At 40.9% G+C, this 20,472-nt stretch overlaps 1 protein-coding gene across 1 annotated transcript in view; it reads right to left on the reverse strand.

Annotated features, from left to right (window-relative positions):
• Nucleotides 1-20,472, reverse strand: part of SHC2 (SHC adaptor protein 2) — an 87,894-nt gene that overhangs the window by 26,304 nt on the left and 41,118 nt on the right. The window contains exons 10-12 of the mRNA XM_040420397.1: nt 18,315-18,479; nt 11,784-12,079; nt 898-1,032 (exon numbers count right to left, since the gene is read on the reverse strand). Coding sequence (XP_040276331.1) covers nt 898-1,032; nt 11,784-12,079; nt 18,315-18,479 — 596 coding nt within the window. The remainder of the gene's footprint in view (nt 1-897; nt 1,033-11,783; nt 12,080-18,314; nt 18,480-20,472) is intronic.

Here is a 20,472-nt window from a genome sequence, read left to right on the forward strand (position 1 = left end):
CCTGATTTATTGCCATTCGCGACTAATTAATTCGTAACTAATAGAATTTCTTGTCGAAGTTTGGCGAATCGGCCGAATAAAATTTTTCAAAACTTTGCTCATCTCTAGTCTGAATATGTCCATGCCAAATTTTCGTTTTTCTTTTTTAATAAATTTGCAAAAATTCTAAAATTCTGTTTTTACTTTTTCATTATGGGGTATTTAGTGCAGATTGATGGGGGAAACAGTGATTTAGCAAAAGGCCACAACATAAAAAAGTGAAAGGGTCTGAAGACTTTCCAAGCGCATTGTACATGTGAAGGAGGCTTTAGGTCTTTTCTCCGCTTCGGTGCTGTGCAGTGATTTTACTGCTGCAATTTTTTTAAATCAAATTCAGCGCTGGATGAAACAGACACTGATTCCAGATTTAGCAGAACAAATGCTGTATGTGTGTAATCAACATGCCATACAGCACCGAAAACACCATCTTCACCATATGTATTTATGTACTTTACAACTAAAGCTGGCCATAAACATTAGATGTCTTCCGAAACCGCCAATTTCAGTAGGACCAGCCAAATGTATGTATGGGATCCTCCTGACTCTTCTTCCGTGGCAACTGTTGGGGCAAAGAAGAGTCAGGTACTTTGGATTTAAACATGCCTTACCCTAGTTCTCAGAAATAAGCTGTCACCAGAGGTGTCTGTCAACAGCCTACTACCTATCGCTATTGGGTGAACCAACCATGTATGCCTGTCAGGAAAGATATCCGTCTGCTGAACATGTGTAATGTGTATGGCCAGCCAAAGCCTCATAGGCTTTTCTATGCACAACAACCGTAATCATCACTTCACATTTCAGGATTTGTCTAATTGTTTGAACATAATTTTTTCTTTTCCCAGGCACCAGTTGTCTTACCTAAGATGTTACTCTTCGTGCTATCACCTGCCTCAGGTGCAGTTCACTCTCTGCTGCCACAATTGGCTGTTGGTTATGTAGATGATAGGAGATCAGATGACTTATGCTCTCAAACAGCACATCTTTTGTTCTGACCTAAAGGAAATCAGAAAAAGACATTTATTTCCATGGCTCGTGTATTAGTAACGCTCTACTTGAGAAGAGCAGTAGGATTGTCAAAACCATCTCATCACATTATGTAAGGTTTAATTATATGTTATTTGTGGCAATAACAAAAACCTATAATTGGAAATGAATAGCAATTATACACAGGTGACTCCCCCCAATCAATATATTGGTTTACTTGTGGCAAAAAATGAAACATTTGAAAACATATTGCACTTTAAAATCCACATATATAATAAGCATTTAGTGAAAATAATAAATAGGGTGCTTGATTTAAACAAACTCGTGTTATATTTGCAAAAAAAGAGGTGGAATCTTGACAATCAATGAGGCTTTTTTTTTATTTCAATTTTTATTATTATTTTTTTTAACTTTTTTTATTTTTATGATTTTTTTTTTCAATTCCTACTTTGATCTTGAAGATCCAGTGGGGCTGATGGCTAGACTATACTCTGCTATACTCCTCATAGGCTGTCAGGCTTAGATATATGGCAAGCCTGGATGTCTTTGTAAGGCATCCGATTGCAATGGAACAATCCGGCTGCTGCCATCGCAGCAGGCAGGCCGATGGGGCAGCGAGGGAGCTCCCTCCGTCGGTTAACCCCATGGATGTCGAGGGTGGCTACAGACTGTAGCATCTAAGGGGTTACACCCCCAGGATTGGTGCCAGCACAGATTTTGATCGTTGCAGCAGAGTGTTAGCTGTATGTTACAGCTGACACTTGCTGCTGATGGTGGTGGCTCCATTCCTGGGCCGTTGTCTTTGCATACTGTAGGACTGAACGGGGGCATCAGGGGCACAGGTGGCATAAGGCAGCACAGGTGGCATCTAGGGCACAGAGGGAATAATACCTAATTTCAGGCTCTGATCTCCACAGTGGAGCTCAGAGCCTGAAACCGGCATTTTAACACAGCACACGCTCTGATTGGTTAGTCTGCACAGTTCAGTGGCGCCATACTTTGTACCACTCCATCCGACGCTTTGCATTGTGCTTGGTGATAAGGCTTGCATAAAGCTGATTGCCCGACGTACAGGTTTTCTGCTAATGTTAATGCCGGAGGAGGTTTGAGTTATTAAGTCTGCAGAAAATTGGTGACTTTTATGCATTATGCTCTTCTGCACTCTGTCACCCCACTCTGTAACGTTACGAGGTCTGTCACTTTGAGTTGCAGTGAATCCTTAACGCTTTCACTTTACAATAATAACACTCACAGTTGTTTGTGGAATATCTAGGAGGGAATAAAGTTCACGAACTGACTTATTACAATGGTGGCACCCTATAACAGTACCATGCTGGAATTCAGTGAGCTCTTTAGAATAATATATGCTTTCATAAATGGGACAGAATGAAACACCTGAAGTCAATGACTTAACCCCTTAAGGACCGGGCTCATTTTCACCTTAAGGACCAGGCCATTTTTTGCAAATCTGACCAGTGTCACTTTAAGTGCTCATAACTTTAAAACGCTTTGACTTATCCAGGCCATTCTGAGATTGTTTTTTCGTCACATATTGTACTTCATGACACTGGTAAAATGAAGTAAAAAAAATTATTTTTTTTGCACAAAAAAATACCTAATTTACCAAAAATTTGAAAAAAATTAGCAAATTTCAAAGTTTCAGTTTCTCTACTTCTGTAATACATAGTAATACCCCAAAAAATTGTGATGACTTTACATTCCCCATATGTCTACTTCATGTTTGAATTGTTTTGGGAATGATATTTTATTTTTTGGGGATGTTATAAGGCTTAGAAGTTTAGAAGCAAATCTTGAAATTTTTCAGAAATTTACAAAAACTCAATTTTTAGCGACCAGTTCAGGTCTGAAGTCACTTTGCGAGGCTTACATAATAGAAACCACCCAAAAATGACCCCATCTAAGAAACTACACCCCTCAAGGTATTCAAAACTGATTTTGCATACATTGTTAACCCTTTAGGTGTTGCACAAGAGTTATTGGCAAATGGGGAGGAAATTTGAGAATTTCATATTTTTGTCAAATTTTTCATTTTAACCCATTTTTTCCACTAACAAAGCAAGGGTTAACAGCCAAACAAGATTGTATCTTTATTGCCCTGACTCTGCCATTTACAGAAACACCCCATATGTGGCCGTAAACTACTGTACGGGCACACAGCGGGGCGTAGAGTGAAATGTGCGCCGTTTGGTTTTTGGAAGGCTGATTTTTATGGACTGGTTTTTTGACACCATGTCCCATTTGAAGCCCCCTGATGCACCTCTAGAGGAGAAACTCCCTAAAAGTGACCCCATCTAAGAAACTACACCCCTCAAGGTATTCAAAACTGATTTTACATACGTCGTTAACCCTTTAGGTGTTGCACAAGAGTTTTTGGCAAATGGGGATGAAATTTGAGAATTTCATTTTTTTGCCTAATTTTCAATTTTAACCCATTTTTTCCACTAACAAAGCAAGGGTTAACAGCCAAACAAGATTGTATCTTTATTGCCCTGACTCTGCCGTTTACAGAAACACCCCATATGTGGCCGTAAACTACTGTACGGGCACACAGTAGGGCGTAGAGTGAAAGGTGCGCGGTTTGGTTTTTGGAAGCCAGATTTTGCTGGACTGGTTTTTTGACACCATGTCCCATTTGAAGCCCCCCTGATGCACCCCTAGATTATAAATTCCATAAAAGTGACCCCATCTAAGAAACTACACCCCTCAAGCTATTCAAAACTGATTTTACAAACTTTGTTAACCCTTTAGGTGTTGCACAAGATTTAATGGAAAATAGAGACACAATTTCAAAATTTCACATTTTTGGCAGATTTTCCATTTTAATATTTTTTTACAGTTACAAAGCAAGGGTTAACAGCCAAACAAAACTCAATATTTATGGCCCTTATTCTGTAGTTTACAGAAACACCCCATATGTGGTTGTAAACCGCTGTACGGGCACACGGCAGAGCGCAGAAGGAAAGGAATTCCATACGGTTTTTGGAAGGCAGATTTTGCTGGACTGTTTTTTTTGACACCATGTCCCATTTGAAGCCCCCCTGATGCACCCCTAGAGTAGAAACTCCAAAAAAGTGACTCCATTTTAGAAACTACGGGATAGGGTGGCAGTTTTGTTGGTACTAGTTTAGGGTACATATGATTTTTGGTTGCTCTATATTACACTTTTTGTGCAGCAAGGTAACAAGAAATAGCTTTTTTGCCACGTTTTTTTTTTTGTTATTTACAACATTCATCTGACAGGTTTTATCATGTGGTAATTTTATAGAGCAGGTTGTCACGGACGCGGCGATACCTAATATGTATACAATTTTTTTTATTTATGTAAGTTTTATACAATAACTTCATTTTTAAAACCAAAAAAATGTTTTAGTGTCTCCATAGTCTAAGAGCCATAGTTTTTTCAGTTTTTGGGCGATTATCTTGAGTAGGGTCTCATTTTTTGTGGGAGGAGATGACGGTTTGATTGGAACTATTTTGGGGTGCATATAACTTTTTGATCGCTCGCTATTACACTTTTTGTGACGTAAGATGGCAAAAAATGGCTTTTTTTACACCGTTTTTGTTTTTATTTTTTTACGGTGGTCATCTGAGGGGTTAGGTCATGTGATATTTTTATAGAGCCGGTCGATACGGACGCGGCGATACCTAATATGTATACTTTTTATTTTATTTATGTAAGTTTTACACAATGATTTCATTTTTGAAACAAAAAAAATCATGTTTTAGTGTTTCCATAGTCTAAGAGCCATAGTTTTTTCAGTTTTTGGGTGATTATCTTGAGTAGGGTATGATTTTTTGCGGGATGAGATGACGGTTTGATTGGTACTATTTTGGCGCACATGCAACTTTTTTAAATCACTTTTATTACCTTTTTTGGGAAGTAAGGTGGGCAAAATTTCAATTTTCTCATAGTTTTTATTTTTTTATTTTTATGGCGTTCACCGTGCGGGGAAAGTAACATGACCGTTTTATAGATCAGGTCGTTACAGACGCGGCGATACCTAATATGTGTAGTGTATTTTATTTTTTTAATTTTTATTCAGTAATAAATGGTTTTTTTTTTTATCTTAACTTTTTTCACTTTTTTTTACATTTTTGTGACCCAGACCCACTTGGTTCTTGAAGATCCAGTGGGTCTGATGTCTGTATAATACAGTACAGTACAATATATATTGTTCTGTACTGTATTTTACTTACACTGAACAGATCTATGCTTTTAGCACAGATCTGTTCAGCACCATGGACAGCAGGACGCCTGAGCAGGCGTCCTGTTGCCATGGGAACCTTCCCCGTCTGCTCAGAACTTCGCAGACGGGGAAAGGTAAGCACGGGGCTGAGGGGGGCTCTCTGGGAGCTCTCTCCCTCTCCATCGGGGGGCTGCAAAGGCACAGCAGCCCCCCGATGGAGAGGGAGGGAGCTCCCTGACCGATGACAGTTAACTTTTTCCATACAGCGGTCCGTACGGACCGCGGTATGGAAAGGGTTAAACGGCTGACATCTTCACAGATGTCAGCCGTTTATACCAGGGTGCCAGCAATGTGCTGGCACCCTGGTATAACCACTAGAAGCCAACGATCATTCATGGGGAGGCGGGCGGGGGATCGCGATCCCGCCTGCCGCACCGCCCGCCTCCCGCAACGCCCCCACCGCATGCGACACCCCCCCCCCGCACCACCCTCCGGCATAAAATCGTGCAGGGGGGGTGAAAAATATTTATTTTAGCCACTCTAAAGTTTCTGATCCCCGCGGTCAGGGACCGCGGCGATCAGAAACTGCAAAAAGCGCAGCAAACCGCAGGTCTGAATTGACCTGCGGTTTGCTGCGATCGCCGATACGGGGGGGTCAAATGACCCCCCCCTGCATTGTTACGGGATGCCGGCTGAATGATTTCAGCCGAAATCCCGTTCCAATTAACCCCTGGGGCGCCGGAATACAGATTTTAAGTCAGGACGTACCGGTACGTCCTGGGTCCTTAAGGACTCGGGAAATAGGGCGTACCGGTACGTCCTGGGTCCTTAAGGGGTTAAGAGACGTGCTCCAAAATTTTTGTCCATATAGTGTACTTTTATAATATCCACAGGTTCTCTGCAGTCAAAAATTACATGTGTAACACATATATATACACTCACCTAAAGAATTATTAGGAACACCTGTTCTAGTTCTCATTAATGCAATTATCTATGCAACCAATCACATGGCAGTTGCTTCAATGCATTTAGGGGGGTGGTCCTGGTCAAGACAATCTCCTGAACTCCAAACTGAATGTCAGAATGGGAAAGAAAGGTGATTTAAGCAATTTTGAGCGTGTCATGGTTGTTGGTGCCAGACGGGCCGGTCTGAGTATTTCACAATCTGCTCAGTTACTGGGATTTTCACGCACAACCATTTCTAGGGTTTACAAAGAATGGTGTGAAAAGGGAAAAACATCCAATATGCGGCAGTCCTGTGGGCAAAAATGCCTTGTGGATGCTAGAGGTCAGAGGAGAATGGGCCGACTGATTCAAGCTGATAGAAGAGCGACGTTGACTGAAATAACCACTCGTTACAACCGAGGTATGCAGCAAAGCATTTGTGAAGCCACAACACGCACAACCTTGATGTGGATGGGCTACAACAGCAGAAGACCCCACCGGGTACCACTCATCTCCACTACAAATAGGAAAAAGAGGCTACAATTTGCACGAGCTCACCAAAATTGGGCTGTTGAAGACTGGAAAAATGTTGCCTGGTCTGATGAGTCTCGATTTCTTTTGAGACATTCAAATGGTAGAGTCTGAATTTGGCGTAAACAGAATGAGAACATGTATCCATCCTCTGATGGCTACTTCCAGCAGGATAATGCACCATGTCACAAAGCTCGAATCATTTCAAATTAGTTTCTTGAACATGACAATGAGTTCACTGTACTAAAATGGCCCCCACAGTCACCAGATCTCAACCCAATAGAGCATCTTTGGGATGTGGTGGAACGGGAGCTTCGTGCCCTGGATGTGCATCCCTCAAATCTCCATCAACTGCAAGATGCTATCCTATCAATATGGGCCAACATTTCTAAAGAATGCTATCAGCACCTTGTTGAATCAATGCCACGTAGAATTAAGGCAGTTCTTAAGGCAAAAGGGGGTCCAACACCGTATTAGTATGGTGTTCCTAATAATTCTTTAGGTGAGTGTGTATATATATATATATATATATATATATATATGTGTGTGTATGTGTATACCTAAAATATAGGCTTTTCTAAATCAGACTTTTGGATGGCTAGTAAGTTGTTGCTAGGAAAGTGTAAACATAAGGGGATCTGACCAATCAGGGTGCTAATTGTCCCAATCACATGTCAAGATCAGCTTTGTGACGTAAGTAGAGAGGCCCTATGAAACCAGTCAATCAGACTCATTGATTCCCGATCAAATGATCTACGGGCCAGAATATGATTGGCATGGAAGCAATACATGCAGTATTACAGACTATAATGAGAATGCTGACAAGCTGTGAGCAACAGCTGAGCTCCGGACAACCAAAGTGCACATTGCAATGGTTCTACAAGTTCCTGTCACTAAAAAAACTGACAGTTTAGTTTCTGCTCTAGGACTTGAGCTAGGTTTACTGGCATATCGCATTTTTTGAGCTTGGGGCAGATTAGGTTGAGAACGTGAATCATATTGTTTAAGGTCCTGCCTGTAGGAAACATTTTCCGCAGTATCTAGAGTGGAGATCTTGGTTAGTATTTTTTGCTATACTTGGAGATATAAGGTTGGGGACAGTTATGAATGGGTTTGGAAGTGAAAAATAGTCATATGAATTATACAGGGTGGGCCATTTATATGGATACACCTTAATAAAATGGGAATGGTTGGTGATATTAACTTCCTGTTTGTGGCACATTAGTATATGTGAGGGGGGAAACTTTTCAAGATGGGTGGTGACCATGGCGGCCATTTTGAAGTCGGCCATTTTGAATCCAACTTTTGTTTTTTCAATAGGAAGAGGGTCATTTGACACATCAAACTTATTAGGAATTTCACAAGAAAAACAATGGTGTGTTTGGTTGTAACGTAACTTTATTCTTTCATGAGTTATTTATAAGTTTCTGACCACTTACAAAATGTGTTCAATGTGTTGCCCATTGTGTTGGATTGTCAATGCAACCCTTTTCTCCCACTCTTCACACACTGATAGCAACACCGCAGGAGAAATGCTAGCACAGGCTTCCAGTATCCGTAGTTTCAGGTGCTGCACATCTCGTATCATTTGAAGGCAATCGTCTATGCTGTGAAGATACGAGATGTGCAGCACCTGAAACTACGGATACTGGAAGCCTGTGCTAGCATTTCTCCTGCGGTGTTGCTATCAGTGTGTGAAGAGTGGGAGAAGAGGGTTGCATTGACAATCCAACACAATGGGCAGCACATTGAACACATTTTATAAGTGGTCAGAAACTTGTAAATAACTCATGAAAGAATAAAGTTACATTAAAACCAAGCATACCATTGTTTTTCTTGTCAAATTCCCAATAAGTTTGATGTGTCACATGACCCTCTTCCTATTGAAAAAACAAAAGTTGGATTCAAAATGACCGACTTCAAAATGGCCGCCATGGTCACCACCCATCTTGAAAAGTTTCCCCCCTCACATATACTAATGTGCCACAAACAGGAAGTTAATATCACCAACCATTCCCATTTTATTAAGGTGTATCCATATAAATGGCCCATCCTGTAGAATGAAACTACTAGAAGCCAGTGAAGAGAGTAGCAGAGAGGGGTGGCAGGAGAAGAATGCTGGGAGTGACTGACAAGTCTAGCACCACTGAGGAGAGGTCTTGTTAGTAGGAGTCCAGAAAAATGTTGCATTAGTTGACTATATTCCTAAGTATTCTCTGCCGAAATGACCCGCACATTTACTGTGTAACATGCAGATACTGGTGTGCATTTGTGGACAGACTTCTCCCTTTGTCTTTGTATATTAATAAGTAAAATGTACATGTATTTATGAAGTATGTAAATGGAACTTTTCAAAACCCTATTCACATGCATTATACTGTACACGTGAACATAGCCTAACTGTTGTCTCAGTCTCTTAAAGGGGTTTTCCAGGATTTTACTAGGGTCCCGGTTGTCGGATTAGCTGTTTGAGAATCCACCGGCGCCGCAGCCTTCTCCGTACTAACCAAACACAGGGGCGTACATTACATAGTAACATAGTATATAAGGCCGAAAAAAGACATCTGTCCATCCAACTCCAATCAGAATAACTCCCTGGATCAACGACTCCTCTCTAGTAGCTATAGCCTGTAATATTATTAAACTCCAGAAATACATCCAGGACCCTCTTGAACTCTTTTAGTGAACTCACCATCACCACCTCCTAAGGCAGAGAGTTACATAGTCTCACTGCTCTTACCGTAAAGAATCCTCTTCTATGTTTGTGTAAAAACCTTCTTTCCTCCAGACGCAGAGGATGTCCCCTTGTTACAGTCCTGGGGATAAATAGATGATGGGAGAGATCTCTGTACTGACCCCTGATATATTTATACATAGTTATTAGATCTCCCCTAATTTTGATAATCTTTTAGGATACTGTAGTTGCCCCATTCCAGTTATTACTTTAGATGCCCTCCTCTGAACCCTCTCCAGCTCTGCTATGTCTGCCTTGTTCACAGGAGCCCAGAACTGTACACAGTACTCCATGTGTGGTCTGACTAGTGATTTGTAAAGTGGTAGGACTATGTTCTCATCACGGCATCTATGCCCCTTTTGATGCAATCCATTATCTTATTGGCCTTGGCAGCAGCTGTCTGGCACTGGTTTCTACAGCTTAGCTTGCTGTTCACTAACATTCCTAGGTCCTTTTCCATGTCAGTGTTACCCAGTGTTTTACCATTTAGTATGTACGGGTGACTTGCATTATTCCTTCCCATGTGCATAACCTTACATTTGTCAGTGTTAAACCTCATCTGCCACTTATCTGCCCAAGCCTCCAATCTATCCAGATCCCTCTGTAGCAGTATACTGTCCTCTTCCGTGTTAATTACTTTACACAGTTTAGTGTTATCTGCAAAAATAGATATTTTACTGTGCAAGCCTTCTACAAGATCATTAATAAATATATTGAAGAGAATAGGGCCCAATACTGACCCCTGAGGTACTCCACTAGTCACAGCAACCCAATTTGAGTGTCTACCATTAATAACCACCCTATGTTTTTTATCACTGAGCCAGTTACTTACCCACATACAGACATTTTTTCCTAGTCCAAGAATTCTCATTTTATATACTAACCTTTAATGTGGTACAGTGTCAAATGCTTTGGAGAAGTCCAGATATACGACATCCATTGATTCGCCGCTGTCAAGTCTAGAACTTACCTCCTCATAGAAACTGATTAAATTAGTTTGACATGACCGATGCCTCATGAAGCCATGCTGATATGGCGTTATTTGCATATTTTCATTGAGGTACTCCAAGATAGCATCTCTTAGAAAACCTTCAAACAGTTTACCCACAACAGATGTTAAACTTACCGGCCTATAGTTTCCAGGCTCTATTTTTTAACCCTTTTTGAATACTGGCACCACGTTTGCTATGCGCCAATCCTGTGGAACACTCCCTGTCAGTATAGAGTCCTTAAATATCAGAAATAAGGGTCTGGCTATGACATTACTTACGGGGGTGTATTCCCTCTGGTCCTGGCGATTTGTCTATTTTAATCATTTTAAGACGTCGCTGTACTTCTTACTGGGTCAGACAGGGCACTTTTAATAGGAAATTAACTTTTACGCCTGAGCATTTTCCTCAGTGAATACATTGGAGAAAAAAATATTTAATAGCTTTGCTTTCTCCTCATCGCTTTCTGCTACTCCCTCCTCATTACTGTGTAGAGGGCCGACACCTTCAGATTTATACTTTTTACTATTTATATAATTGAAGAATATTTTAGGATCAGTTTTGCTCTCTTTGGTAAATAATCTCTCGGTCTCTAGTTTGGCTGCTTTTATTTGTTTTTTACATATTCTATTTTTTTCCCTTATAGTTTTTCAGTGCTTCCTTGCTACCCTCTTGTTTAAATGCTTTCTTTCACTTCAATGGGGCTAAGCGCGATACCAAGCACAGCCGCTATACAATGTATGGCGCTGAGCTTGGTAAGCTGCGCGAAGGAGCGCCGATGCCTTCTCAAACAGCTAATCGGTGCGGGTCCCAGGTGTCAGACATCCACAATATCCAGATATCCTGAGGATAGGTCATCAGTATTAAAATCCAGGAAAACCGCTTTAAATACAGTAGATCTTAAATATATTCTCTGTTATGCTGTTCTCCATTTCCTAAAAAAAGAATTATCTGCAATAAATTATTTTATTTGGATTGTGTATGAGGCACAGTAATTCACCAATATTGAAGTATGCAAACATTATTTAGCCAATTATTTCCTATTACAGTATTCCACTATCCTTGAGTGGAAAAGTAATTCCAGTAATAGCTTACAGTGCATGTTATAAGAAGACTCTAAAGGATGGAAAAGTGATTATACCTAATGGGAATGACATATGGGCAAAAAGGATAAACACATTCTATGTTATCTATTATTTATGGCAAATAAATATCAGCGTTTGTAGATGAATGAATAGAGAGATAGATAGATAGATAGATAGATAGATAGATAGATAGATATTGCAGAGGTAGCAGTCCCACCCAGGCCCTGGAGGCATAGTGGTCCCCAAAGACAGATAAAACATTTCTTACCACTCCTTCTGGATCCACCAGTAGGAGATGTTTGGGTTGTCCTCTGTGCATGCCAGTCAGGACATACTGGCCTGGGTTAGTGATACTATCTCTCACCAAAAAGTCGCCATCTCTCTGTAGAAGCTTCTCTGCTTCCCTCCTACTCATTTTACCCTGGTACCACGGTTCTCCTTTGAGTTGTTCTTCTGTAGGGGCAACTGGTGCTCTCCTTGTTGGTGGACTTGGCCACTGATCTTCCAGTTTTTGGGATGCTGATAGATTTGATTCATGGAGTTTTAAAGCATCTTCAAATGGTCCTGTCATAAGAGTAAAGAGCAAGTTGAAGCAGACATAGCTGTAACTGTAACTCCTAAGGTGCAGGTTCTCAGCCTGCTTCTCACCTCCTTGCATGGACTATTCTTTAAACATGCAGTTTTACATGTAAACTGTATTTAGTATATAGAAGATTTGTCAAAACTCTCTAAAAGAAAAACAGTTTATTGCCCATAGCAACCAAATCACAGTTTTCTTTTGCCAGAGCAGATTAAGAAATAAAATCCAAGCTCTCATTTGCTACTATGAGCAACATAGTTTTTTGTGTGTGTTTTTTAGCCAGGAGTCTACTACTCAGTACCGCTCTTTCTCCTCTACTCCTCCACTACAGAAAGAGGTATATTGAGTAGTGGACTATGCTAATGTGGGTGTAGAGAAGTGTCACGGATGGTGTACAGGAAACAAGACAATGCAAAATAATCTATGACTCACTGGATCCACAACTAAGGAACAAAAGGGAGACCCCTGCATGAGACCTGGCACACTCTCCCTGACTGCTCAGCCTATGCGAACACCCCAAAGGTGGATGGTCGCATATCCACGTACCTCGATTATCTAACACCTGAAGACCCTACAATAGTGAGGGGACACGACCACCGGCTCCCTACACTAGACACGGAGGAAGTCAGGGTCTCCTGAGATCCAGCAAACAGAAAATCACAAATAAAAGAACAGCACTTATCTTGCAGAAGACTGGGAAATAGGAACAGCATGCACACACACTCCAGAAAGTGGTATAAGCCGCACACTACTGCATTATGGGGAGGAATTTAAAGGGATGCAATCAGTCCAACTGCATGACAGCTGAGAGAGGCTAACGAGATGAGGAACTGAAAACCAAAACAAAGAAAACTCAAGGAGGAGGTTCTGAAAGGCTTCTGTCAGAGCTTCTCAGCTGTCTGGTTGTGACAAGAAGATTACGTTGCAATACTAGAAGGATATTGAGTAGCTGCGGCAAGTGTGAGCATTTTTTCCACAATGGTCAAAGAAGAAGCAGATGACACAAAGGGAAGTATGGCATACAGGGGACAGTGATAGCATACAGGTGGCAGAGTGGTGAAAACACAGGGGATGGTAATGGCATTCAGGGAACAAAGTGGTGGCATATTTGGGGGAGAGTTTTTCTAGAGCCCATTGCTTTTTTTTTTAACATAACAGGTTTTATTGCTAGTAGAGATCTTATTACAATAATGATTAGTAAGCAAGTTATCATGAATAAAACATATATAAAAAAATGAATGTTCAAGTATTGACTGTAGGACCTAAAAGACATGCTACAGTATATGGCCAGTCACTTATTTTTTCGTAGTACGCATGCCAGTATATGCAGAGGTTATATAGAATTACATATGTTAGTAATTAGCTAATTAGAATTATGATTGGCACATTAACACCAAATTTGGCACTGATTTGTTTCATGTTTTTGTTTACTTCTTATGTATACCTTTTATGTTATGCCATCTACAATTTATGATATAGAAGAACACAAAACCATATGCACCATGTTAATTAACGATAATGTTTCATGTATAACATTTTCTATCCTAAATCATCTATTAATATGAGAATTCTGAAATATCAAGGTGATGTTCCCTTTAGCAATTTACAGTCAAGTCCATAAATATTGGGACATCTACACAATTCTAACATTTTTGGCTCTATACACCACCACAATGGATTTGAAATGAAACAAACAAGATATGCTTTAACTGCAGACTGTCCTACACCGTTTACCTGATTTGGATGTAAATACCCTTAAATTAAAGCTGACAGTCTGCAGTTAAAGCACATCTTGTTTGTTTCATTTCAAATCCATTGTGGTGGTGTATAGAGCCAAACATGTTAGAATTGTGTCGATGACCTGACTGTATTTACATTAGTATCTTGCAGTATCAATTTATTTCTACTTCCGCTGTTTATGAATGGAATTAAAGTTTTCCCCCCACATAGTGTACATCCAGCTCCAGCACATCCAGAGTAGTCTATACTGTGTATGCATGATCCATTCATTTCAAGTGGGGCAGAGTTGAAGGTCACTTGAATTACTAACGCTCTTTTCTTCCACCCTTCTTGTGCTTGATGAAAGAGCAGAGATAGAAAGGGAGAGAGAGTATACTTGCTAGATACTAGTCTTGTAATTACAGCAGCCTCTGCATTTAATCAAGCAGACAGTATGTGCTGTGGAATTGGGGTGTGATCACATCAATATAATATTAATAATAATAGTTGAGAAAGAGAGCAAATGATTGCCAAGACTAATGTGACCTAGCAGACTTATAGAAACGGCAACTAGTGAATAGATGGCAGCTTTGCTGTAATCTGCAACATGGCAGACAATGGTAAAAACTTCCTCTTTGTAAATTAGGAGGACAGAGAACACTGCAGCAGAAACCACAGAGGTTGGATGGGGAAGGTTCCATAAAGGTACTGTACATACACATTTAAGTTCAGTAAAAGTTCAATGACAAGCTGGAAACATTTTGTGCCATTTTCTATTGGAGCATTAATGACAACCATTTCGTAATGTCACTTTTGAAAAGTAGAGAGCTCAAAAGCAAATATAAATAAGAAATGGTCAATTGGAATTTTTAACAACTTCTCAGTAAATGGCAACTCAAGGAATTTAATATGTATTTTTTAATATGTATTTTCGATTTAGGTTAAAGTGTTCTTTAACTATATCAAACATTTCTTATCTAGCACTGATAATTTTGATATCCCTATCTTAGCTGGTACTTCAAGTAGTACTTCAACTGTTTGGTCAGTCCTGTCTCTTACTACACACATACAGTATGTACACTCTGCCTCCCTTCTGGAACATTCAGTGCGTATTGTTGCACATATCTCAGAGTCTTTCAGTTCCTTCTCAAAGGACAACACCCTCTATTTACATATACTGATGAATGCAGGCATTATTGAATGGCCATGGATAATTACACATTAACTGAAAAGGTAAATTTAACATAAAGTCTACTGGCTTTTATGAACGTTTCATATTTTAATAAGAAAGGTATGATAGATAGATAGATAGATAGATAGATAGATAGATAGATAGATAGATATGAGATACACAGATAGATATGAGATAGATAGATAGATAGATAGATAGATAGATAGATAGATAGATACACTGCTCAAAAAAATAAAGGGAACACTTAAACAACACAATGTAACTCCAAGTCAATCACACTTCTGTGAAATCAAACTGTCCACTTAGGAAGCAACACTGAGTGACAATCAATTTCACATGCTGTTGTGCAAATGGGTGGAAATTATAGGGAATTAGCAAGACACCCCCAATAAAGGAGTGGTTCTGCAGGTGGTGACCTGACCACTTCTCAGTTCCTATGCTTCCTGGCTGATGTTTTGGTCACTTTTGAATGCTGCAGGTGCTTTCACTCTAGTGGTAGCATGAGACGGAGTCTACAACCCACACAAGTGGCTCAGGTAGTGCAGCTTATCCAGGATGGCACATCAATGCGAACTGTGGCAAGAAGGTTTTCTGTGTCTGTCAGCGTAGTGTCCAGAGCATGGAGGCGCTACCAGGAGACAGGCCAGTACATCAGGAGACGTGGAGGAGGCCGTAGGAGGGCAACAACCCAGCAGCAGGACGCTACCTCCGCCTTTGTGCAAGGAGGAACAGGAGGAGCACTGCCAGAGCCCTGCAAAATGACCTCGAGCAGGCCACAAATGTGCATGTGTCTGCTCAAACGGTCAGAAACAGACTCCATGAGGGTGATATGAGGGCCCGACGTCCACAGGTGGGGGTTGTGCTTACAGCCCAACACCGTGCAGGACGTTTGGCATTTGCCAGAGAACACCAAGATTGGCAAATTCACTACTGGCGCCCTGTGCTCTTCACAGATGAAAGCAGGTTCACACTGAGCACATGTGACAGACGTGACAGAGTCTGGAGACGCCGTGGAGAACGTTCTGCTGCCTGCAACATCCTCCAGCATGACCGGTTTGCCATTGGGTCAGTAATGGTGTGGGGTGGCATTTCTTTGGAGGGCCGCACAGCCCTCCATGTGCTTGCCAGAGGTAGCCTGACTGCCATTAGGTACCGAGATGAGATCCTCAGACCCCTTGTGAGACCATATGCTGGTGCGGTTGGCTCTGGGTTTCTCCTAATGCAAGACAATGCTAGACCTCATGTGGCTGGAGTGTGTCAGCAGTTCCTGCAAGACGAAGGCATTGATGCTATGGACTGGCCCGCCCCTTTCCCCAGACCTGAATCCAATTGAGCACATCTGGGACATCATGTCTCGCTAAATCCACCAACGTCACGTTGCACCACAGACTGTCCAGGAGTTGGCAGATGCTTTAGTCCAGGTCTGGGAGGAGATCCCTCAGGAGACCGTCCGCCACCTCATCAGGAGCATGCACAGGCGTTGTAGGGAGGTCATACAGGCACGTGGAGGCCACACACACTACTGAGCATCATTTTGACTTGTTTTAAGGACATTACATCAAAGTTGGATCAGCCTGTAGTGTGTTTTTCCACTTTAGTTTTGAGTGTGACTCCAAATCCAGACCTCCATGGGTTGAAAAATTTGATTTCCATTTTATAATTTTTGTGTGATTTTGTTGTCAGCACATTCAACTATGTAAAGATCAAAGTATTTCAGAAGAATATTTAATTAACTCAGATCTAGGATGTGTTATTTTTGTGTTCCCTTTATTTTTTTGAGCAGTGTAGATAGATAGATAGATAGATAGATAGATAGATAGATAGATAGATACAAAAAAAATATATATATAACAGCAGCACAGTTAGAAAAAAAGTAAAAAGGGTGCAAATCCTCAGGAAAGGTAGGCGACCATTCCACTGTACAATATTTCCAAAAAATGAGGCAGCACTCCAGATAAAAGTGAAAGGTGATGACCCAATTTATTCCCAGGCAACGTTTCTGCCCACTCAATGAGGCCTTTGTCAAGCTTAATCAGTCCACGGTAAGAAAAATTGTCTATAAATGGAGAAAGTTCAGCACTGCTGCTACTCTCCCTAGGAGTGGCCGTCCTGTAAAAATGACTGCAAGAGCACAGCGCAGACTGCTCAATGAGGTAAAGAAGAATCCTAGAGTGTCAGCTAAAGACTTACAAAAGTCTCTGGCATATGCCAACATCCCTGTTAGCGAATCTACGATACGTAAAACACTAAACAAGAATGGATTTCATGGGAGGATACCACAGAGGAAGCCACTGCTGTCCAAAGAAAACATTGCTGCATGTTTACAGTTTGCACAAGGGCACCTGGATGTTCCACAGCAGTACTAGCAAAATATTCTGTGGACAGATGAAACCAAAGTTGAGTTGTTTGGAAGAAACACACAACACTATGTGTGGAGAAAAAGAGGCACAGCACACTAACATCAAAACCTCATCCCAACTGTGAAGTATGGTGGTGGGGGCATCATGGTTTGGGGCTGCTTTGCTGCGTCAGGGCCTGGACGGATTGCTATCATCAAAGGAAAAATTAATTCCCAAGTTTTCAGGAGAACTTAAGGCCATCTGTCCACCAGCTGAAGTTCAACAGAAGATGGGTGTTGCAACAGGACAACGACCCAAACCATAGAAGTAAAATCAACAACAGAATGGCTTAAACAGAAGAAAATACGCCTTCTGGAGTGGCCCAGTCAGAGTCCTGACCTCAACACGATTGAGATGCTGTGGCATGACCTCAAGAAAGCGATTCACACCAGACATCCCAAGAATATTGCTGAACTGAAACAGTTCTGTAAAGAGGAATGGTCAAGAATTACTCCTGATCGTTGTGCACGTCTGATCTGCAACTACAGGAAACGTTTGGTTGAAGTTATTGCTGCCAAAGGAGGTTCAACCAGTTATTAAATCCAAGAGTTCATATACTTTTTCCACCTGCACTGTGAATGTTTACATGGTGTGTTCAATAAAAACATGGTAACATTTAATTATTTGTGTGTTATTAGTTTAAGCAGACTGTGATTGTCTATTTTTGTGACTTAGATGAAGATCAGATCACATTTTATGACCAATTTGTGCAGAAATCCATATCATTCCAAAGGGTTCACATACTTTTTCTTGCAACTGTATATAGATAGATATGAGATAGATAGATAGATAGATAGATAGAATAGATAGATAGAATAGATATAATAGATAGATATCCCAATGACAGAATAGATACTACTCCTTCTAGATAGATCTAGATCGATAGAGTAAACCTATATATCCACTTACTCATATCAAAGATATCCTTCTTTGGACTATCCTCTGGGATCATATAGGGCTCTTTATCTGTATTTAATTCATCAAGGGTCTGTGTGTTGACATACATGTGCTCCTCATAGTCCCTTAGCCCTAAACCACGACAATTGCCTCCACGGTATATATCATTTGTTGGCCCTAAAAAAGCAACAAAAGAATAAGAATATTGATGTTTCACATTCACAGCCCAAACATGACCACAGCAATAACGATTATTATTAACAATTCAGACAATATTACAGTCGTTAATGATAGTGGATAAGGTATTAAGGTATATAAAAAAAAAACATGGCAATCTCCATTACCTAAACACTTGCTTCAAGATTTTTCACGTTTTATTTTTTGTCGACATATCCATGAGACTTTTTTGGCAAACATTTTGTGTTTTTTTTTTATGGCGCAAAATAATATTTCATATAATATATTGAGAAACTGTAAAAAAAAATTGTGAGGTGGAACTGAAAAAAAATACTAATTATTATATATTTTTTTGCATTTCGCATTTATGTGGTCTGGAAATGGGTAATTTTTTATATTTGTGTGGGAGGGGATAAATATTTTTGAAAACTTAATAAAACAATATTCAACAAGTCCTCCTAAGGCCTCTTTCACACGGGCGTTGCGGAAAAATGTGCGGGTGCGTTGCGGGAACACCCGCGATTTTTCCGCGCGAGTGCAAAACATTGTAATGCGTTTTGCACTCGCGTGAGAAAAATCGCGCGTGTTTGGTACCCAAACCCGAACTTCTTCACAGAAGTTCGGGCTTGGGATCGGTGTTCTGTAAATAGTATTATTTTCCCTTATAACATGGTTACAAGGGAAAATAATAGCATTCTGAATACAGAATGCTAAGTAAAACAGGGTTGGAGGGGGTTAAAAAAAATAAAAAATCATTTAACTCACCTTAATCCACTTGCTCGCGATGCCGTGAATCACCATGGTAAAAGATCATGTGACGTACCATGTGATGACCGGAGTGACGTCATCCCAGGTCCTTAAACTATAGTTAATGCTCTCCACAGGTCCTATGCAGTAAAAGAGTCAGACGGAGATGCCGGGCATCGCGAGCAAGTGGATTAAGGTGAGTTAAATGATTTTTTATTTTTTTTAACCCCCTCCAGCCCTGTTTTACTTAGCATTCTGTATTCAAAATGCTATTATTTTCCCTTATAACCATGTTATAAGGGAAAATAATAAGGTTCGGGTCTCCATCCCGATCGTCTCCTAGCAACCGTGCGTGAAAATCGCACCGCATCCGCACTTGCTTGCGGATGCTTGCGATTTTCACGCAACCCCATTCATTTCTATGGGGCCTGCGTTACGTGAAAAACGCACAAAGAGGAGCATGCTGCGATTTTCACGCAACGCAAAAGTGATGCGTGAAAATCACCGCTCGTGTGCACAGCCCCATAGAAATGAATGGGTCAGTATTCAGTGCGGGTGCAATGCGTTCACCTCCCGCATCGCATCCGCGCGGAATACTCGCTCGTGTGAAAGGGGCCTAAGGGTTGAATCACATCAGCATTTAACTGATCTAGCAGGCTTTTCCAGCAGAGGACCAGCCTGCCAAAGTTCACTTGATGTGGCACATTCGGACACAGCCGTGCACCACTGGACCCCATTGTCTATAATGGGATTTGGTGGTGAACCAGCCGCTTTCAGGCTTCGGCCAGACAAAAAATTCTGCATGCATGACCAGCACATTATTATGGGATCCAGAAGTGCACAGCCATGTCCAGCTATTGTGACAGGCTGTTCCTCTGCCGAAACAGCCAGATTATTTCAACGCAGATGTGAATCAGCCCTAAGGGAGCTGAACCTGTGATCAAGTTCCTTAGAAGGACTAAAAAAAAAAGTTAAAAAAAGCTCAATTAAGTTTTCTATATTGCAGTGCGTGGTAATGTTACTAATTTCTTATTACACCTAGTAATAGGAGTACTAGCATGGCAGGTCTTGAGGCTTTCACTAGGCCCCTGGCTACAATGACGACATCTTAGTACCCAGCATTTGCATCGCAGGGGGGAACTATCGGGGACAAATAACTGCTCAGATGCTGTAACTATTGACCACAGCATCTGAGGAGTTAAACGACTGGGATCACAGTTAGTGCTGATCCTGACCATGGCAGGTG

Source organism: Bufo bufo, chromosome 2, assembly GCF_905171765.1.
Source record: "Bufo bufo chromosome 2, aBufBuf1.1, whole genome shotgun sequence".
In the NCBI taxonomy this organism is placed as follows: Eukaryota; Metazoa; Chordata; class Amphibia; order Anura; family Bufonidae; genus Bufo; species Bufo bufo.